The 6,802-nt window shown below is 37.3% G+C and overlaps 1 protein-coding gene across 1 annotated transcript; it reads left to right on the top strand.

Annotated features, from left to right (window-relative positions):
• Positions 1-1,558: 1,558 nt before the first annotated feature.
• Positions 1,559-6,802, top strand: LOC123686673. The gene has a single exon (XM_045626885.1). It carries the CDS (start codon positions 1,559-1,561, stop codon positions 6,800-6,802), a length of 5,244 nt encoding a protein of 1,747 aa, XP_045482841.1.

The raw sequence follows: 6,802 nt of genomic DNA, 5'->3' as shown, positions 1-6,802 counted from the left end.
AGCGGCGATGACGAAATCCCCATCAAAATAACTAAACTTTCATTACAGCAGTCAGCGAAATTCTATCATACATAATCAATAACTCTTTTAGAGTCCCTGAAACTTGCATTAATGAAACCAATCTTAAAAGAAGGCAATCCAGAAGAATTAAACAACTATAGACCAATAAGCTTGTTACCAGCATTCAGCAGAATTTTTGAAACGCTGATGTCTGTACGATTGATGGAATTTTTCAAGGAAAATAATCTGTTTTCCCAAACCCAGCATGCATATCTGCATGGACGTTCTACACAAACAGCAATCTTTCAGTTTGTACAATATGTTTTAGAATTACTGGAAAACAGGAATATGGCTTTATGTATATTCCTCGACCTTTCTAAAGCCTATGACTCACTAGACAGAGAACATCTTCTCAGGAAATTATATGGTATTAGAGGAAATACAAATGAATGGCTCAAGTCCTATATTTCCAACAGAAAGCAGAGAGTTTCCATCACACAAAACAATATCCAGACTAAATCAAACCTATTAATGAGAACCATAGGAATTGATCAAGGATGTGTCATTAGTACCTTACTATTCCTAGTATATCTTAATGATCTAGGTAACATAATCCAAGATAATGAAGGTAACATGGTCAATTTCGTTGATGACACAAATTTATTAACTGGTGCAGAAGAATTTGAAGAACTAACAAGACGAGCAAACCAAATTTTCTTAAAATCAAAGACATGGTTTGACCAAAACAATTTGATCCTTAATGAAAATAAAACTAAACTTATTCTTTTTGATACAAACAGATCACAGAAACTAAAGTCAGATTCAGTAACCTTATCGAATGATAATTTTCAACTATCGGAATATGTCAAGTTTCTTGGCGTTTACATCGATCAATTTCTGAATTGGCGTCAACACACAGAAATAATATCAAAAAGATTAAGTCAAAATTGTTATGCACTGAGATCAATCACCGAGTATATGAATGAGAACACCTTAAGAGTAGTATATTTTGGGAACTTTGAGGCCACCTACAAATATGGAATCATTTTCTGGGGAACAAATGAGAATCTGGAAAGAATATTTTTACTACAGAAGAGAGCAGTTCGAATTATATACAAATTGGGATTTAGGGAATCATGCAGAGGAAAATTTAGATCAAAAAATATTCTTACAGTGCATGGTCTTTACTTGTTCGAATGTTTAATGTTTTTACATAAAAATAGGAGCAAATTCACAAGCGAAAATATAAATTCATATAATACAAGAACTTTAGACATAATTTTCCCAACACATATCTATGTGTTGGGAAAATTGTTGGAGAAACTCTGTATCTAAGATATCTATGAAACATAATTTTTTTGACGTTGTCAATATTTTCGAAGAAATTAATTTTGATGTTGTCAGTTTTATGAATATATTTTACGAGACAATAAATATTTGAAGCCTCCTTTGGAATCATATTTGTTTACCATTCTCCATATTAGACGTCTTTGTTCACCGGGTAGGTGTTCTTTGGAGACGAAACAATTTGGCGACCGTGACAGGACAACTTCAGATTATGGAAAAGGTGAAGAAGATGCTTGAGGCTCAGAGAGTATCATTTACTCGAATTTATGATGCGGTGATCACACTGCTTGGTGAGAAGAATATTAATTTAATTGAAATTCGAGGAAATGTTCGAATATTGGACCAGAAAATTGAGTTGATTGCTGATTTGGGCAGACAATTGCTAGATCATATCCTAGAGTCAGAAAGCAGCGAAGAAAGTGCTTTGCTATCCGAAATTGAAGCAGCAGATAATTTTTTGAAAAAATATCATGAACTCAAGTTGATTATTGAGAGTCATTCACCGAATCATTCCGATGAAACAAGTAACGTATGTTCCACCCACACGAAGCGTAAACTGAAGCTACCTACTATAGAATTCAAGAAATTTGGAGGTGATATCAGAGACTGGCTTCCATTCTGGAGTCAGTTTAAGCGAATTCACAATGATGAAGATCTTCCCGTTGAAGACAAGTTTCAATATCTTTTACAAGCTATGATTCCGAACTCTCGTGCTCGTCAATTGGTTGAGAGTTATCCACCTAGCGGAGACAATTATCCCAAAGTTATTGAAAGCCTTGAGAGTCGATTTGGCCGAAAAGATCTTCTTGTTGAAGTTTATGTTCGAGAGCTGTTGAAATTGGTCCTGACTAGTATAGGGAATAGAAATAAGCTTAGTTTTCTCTATGATAAGCTAGAATCCCAGTTGCGATCATTGGAAACTCTAGATGTGACATCAGATACATGCGCAGCAATGTTGTACCCACTGGTGGAATCTTGCCTCCCCGAAGATTTGATAAGGGTATGGCAAAGGAGTAGTCATTATGATGTTGAATCCACTTTGAAAATACGTTTGGATAACCTGATGATCTTTCTTAGAAAGGAAGTTGAAAATGAAGAACGGATTACTTTGGCGGTTGCTGGTTTCGACATGCAATCTAAAACAAAAAAGATTGTGGAATGTCCTCCTGTGAAAAATGCTCTTCCGACAGCATCTGGACTGATGAATAATAAATTCCAGAAGAAATGCCACTTTTGCAACGGAAGTCATTGCAGTGGAGATTGTTCAGATGCCAGAAATTGGACACTAGCTGATCGTAAGAAGAAATTGATTGAACGGGGGTGCTGCTATCTATGTCTTAAATATGGTCACATTGCAAGAAAATGCAGAGTAAATTCGGTGTGTTCAATCTGTAATGGAAGACATGTTGATATCATGTGTACAAAGACTGATGAAACAACTACGAAATTTGTACCTGCTCCAAAACAGTCAAATGTAGAGAATTCCCTTTCGAATAATACATATGCAGAGGTGTTTCTACAAACTCTGAGAGTGAGGCTTAATGGATTGAATAAATCACGAATGGCACGAGTAATCATTGACACCGGTTCTCAAAGATCATACATAAAACAATCCGTTGCTTCTGAGATGTTATATGAATCTATTCGACGAGAAGAAATGGTGCATGCCCTCTTTGGTGGCACGAATACTGACGTTTGCAACCATCATTGTTATCGAATACGATTGAGTAGTATCCACGACGACTATGCGTGTAACTTCGAAGCTCTAGACCAAACAGTCATCTGTAATAATGTTACTTCTGTAAGGCAAGGACCTTGGATGGATGAACTAAGTTCATTGGGAATAGAAATTTCAGATGAAAAAGATGGTCCCGTTGATATTTTAATTGGAGCTGATATTGCTGGAAAGTTACTCACTGGAAAACGTCATGAACTTAAATGTGGACTTGTGGCATTGCATACGCTATTGGGATGGACAATCATGGGCAAAGTTACTTCGAATGAGCAATCTATAAATTCTTCAATGCTGGTTGTTACTTCTATGTTGAGTAGAGATTTGGGCCCTACCGACTTATGGAGTCTTGATGTCCTTGGAATCACCGATCCATTACAACAGAAATCAGAAAAAGACACGGAGAAAGCTGTAATGGAACATTTCTTGGAAACTGTTCTGAGAAAGGAAGATGGAAGATATGAGGTGCACATGCCGTGGATTGAAGGCCATCCTCCATTACCCAACAATTTTTCAATAGCACAGAGACGACTCGAAAATTTGATGAAAAAGTTGAACAATGATGGATATCTCCAGGAATATTCTCAAGTTTTCAAAGAATGGTTGGACGAAGGAATTATTGAAGAAGTTCCAGTATCAGATCTCCAATACCAGGGACACTACCTACCTCATCGTCATGTAGTCAGGGAAAGCAGTACTACAACAAAAATCAGGCCTGTTTTCGATGCTTCTGCCAAAGAAAAAAATCAACCATCATTAAATCAGTGCTTGGAAAAAGGTATCAACCTAATAGAACTCATTCCTTCAATTCTGATCAAATTTCGATTAGGCAAGATTGGAGTAATTGCTGACATAAAGAAAGCATTCCTTCAAATCAGTTTGACATCTACTGACAGAGACTTTTTGCGATTTCTCTGGTACAATGAAAATGGAGAATTGAAAACTTACCGTCATACTAGAGTTGTTTTTGGTGTAACGTGCAGCCCTTTCTTGCTGGGAGCCGTTATTGAGTATCATTTAAAAATATGTTTTGAAACAAAGAAAAATTCTTCCATAAAATCGATCATTCCGAAACTATTGAAGAGTTTTTATGTAGACAACTGTGTTTCCAGTGTAGACAGCAAAGAGGAACTTCAAATGTTCATTGACGAATCTTCAATGATATTTGCTGATGCTAAATTTGAATTACGAGGATGGGAGCACACAGTTATCGATAACTCTGAAGTGGCATCTGTTTTATCACCAGTTTTAGGCTTGAATTGGAATCGAAATTTGGATACCCTAGAATTGAATTCTGAATGGTACCGAGATATCAACATTGAATTGATAACCAAAAGAATAATTTTATCAACCGCTCAAAGGATCTTTGATCCAATAGGATTTTCTTGTCCAGTTTCATTGTATCCCAAAATATTGCTGCAGAAAACGTGGAATTTGAAATTAGGATGGGATACTGAAGTACCTGATGATATCAAAATCTGTTTCCTGAGCTGGATAAAAGATATTCCGTTCCTTTTGGATCTCAAGATTCCACGATGGTTAGTTACATCTGACGCAGTCCATGAACGATGGACTCTTCACGTATTTTGCGATGCCTCAGGAAATTCGTATGCAACTGCAATTTTTCTAAGATCTGAATCGAGTAGGGGAGTGGAAGTACAGTTGATTCAAGCAAAATCCCGAGTTGCTCCTATTAAACAAATGACAATCCCTCGATTGGAACTTTTAGCTGCTACGATTGGAGCAAGATTGTCCAAAATGGTATCTGAAAACCTTCCGGTCGATATACCTGTTTACTGGTGGTCTGATTCATCTACGGTTCTAGCTTGGATCAAGAGAGATGATAACTGGAAACCCTTCATATGGAATCGAGTGAAAGAAATTCGTAATTTAACGAATAAGGAAGCGTGGTTTCACGTTCCAGGTCATTTCAACCCAGCCGACCTTCCTTCTCGTGGATGTTCTCCGAAGCAATTAGTTGAGTCGAGATGGTGGGAGGGTCCGGAATGGCTAAAAAAATCCCCTGAACAATGGCCTTCTCAAAATTATTCTGTCGAAGAAGATGTTATTAATACTGAAAAAAGAAAGTGTGTGACTTCTTCAATGTTGTCTTCAAACCAATGTTTTTCCTGGTTTTACGAGCGTTTTTCAGGATTCGAAAAAATCGTGAGGATATTGAGTTGGATACGAAGATTCATTTTCAACTCTCTTAACCGAAATGAAAAGAAAATAGGTCCATTGTCACTGGCAGAGCTGATTTCGTCCGAAAACTGCATCATAAAGTTTATTCAAGAAGAGGCATTTGAGGGACTGAATGATCCCAAACTGAAAACTTTATGTCCTTTTATTGATAATGATGGAATAATACGACTTTCAACGAAAATATCTGCACGAGAAGATTCGCGAGATTTCCGTTTCCCAGCCGTTTTACCCAGCAAGCATCCAGTAGTCGATAAAATTGCTCATGAACAACATGTGAAAGCTTCCCATGTTGGTGTACAGGGCCTGCTGAGTCTATTGAGAGAAAGATTTTGGATACTTAAAGGAAGAAAAACACTTAGATCAATCGTTACAAAATGTGTTGTATGCAGACGATACAATGGAAAATCATCCGAAGTTTCACCGATACCTTTGCCAAGAGATAGAGTGAGAGATGCAAATGTATTCGAAGTCGCAGGTGTAGATCTTGCCGGTCCACTTTATATTCGATCAGGTGAAAAGGTTTGGATTTGTCTTTTCACATGTGCGGTATACAGGGCTGTACATTTGGAACTATTATCCTCACTCTCCACTGACATATTTCTTCAGTCTTTCCGAAGATTTGTAGCCAGGCGAGGAAGACCTTCCATTATTTATAGTGATAACGGAACAAATTTTGTCGGAACTGATAATGCTTTCAGACATTTGGACTGGAATGAGATAATTACCTATAGTTCAGCCCAACGAATCGAATGGAAATTCAATCCTCCAACTGCTGCATGGTGGGGCGGTTGGTGGGAGAGATTAATAAGAATCGTCAAAGATCTTTTACGTAAAGTCCTAGGTAAGTCATCTTTAACATACGAAGAGCTTTATACAATTGTTTGTGACACCGAATCAGTGGTTAATTCCCGACCATTGACTTATTTCCATGAAGATAGTAGAGATTTGGTTCCGTTGACACCTGCTATGTTCTTACGTGAAATTCAAGAAGTTGGTGTACCAGATGTGGATGCAACTGAAGCCACTGATCTCAGGAAACATTTGAAGTATAGACTCAAACTGAAAGAAGATTTGCGAAGAAGATTTCGAACAGAATATCTAGGAGAATTAAAATTATTTTCGAAGGGTAACAATGTCAAAGAGATCAAATTGGGAGATATAGTTTTAGTTGGATTGGACAACATAAAACGATTGGATTGGCCACTGGCTCGAATAGAAGAAATGATTCCAGGGCGAGATGGTAAAATTCGAGTAGTTCGCTTGAAAACAGCTACGGGGTCATTATTGAGACCAGTGCAAAGAATTTATCCCCTAGAAATCAATAGTCGGGATAACGAAATAGATTTCCATGCTCTAAACAAAATAGGACAAGAAAAAATGAAAGAAGAGAAAGGAACGAAAAGGGACAGAGAACCAGAAGAACAGAAAAATGAAAAAGATGACAAACCCGCACATGAGAAAAAACCTGTGGTCACAAGATATGGGAGAATTGTCAAACCCCCATCGAAGTATACAGGGTGA

This window comes from Harmonia axyridis, chromosome X, assembly GCF_914767665.1.
Source record: "Harmonia axyridis chromosome X, icHarAxyr1.1, whole genome shotgun sequence".
Classification (NCBI taxonomy): Eukaryota; Metazoa; Arthropoda; class Insecta; order Coleoptera; family Coccinellidae; genus Harmonia; species Harmonia axyridis.
This window is presented reverse-complemented; position numbering and strand designations above follow the sequence as displayed.

Coding starts and splice junctions, on each gene's coding strand:
- LOC123686673 (XM_045626885.1), top strand. CDS start 1,559: ATGGAAAAGGTGAAGAAGATGCTTGAGGCTCAGAGAGTATCATTTACT.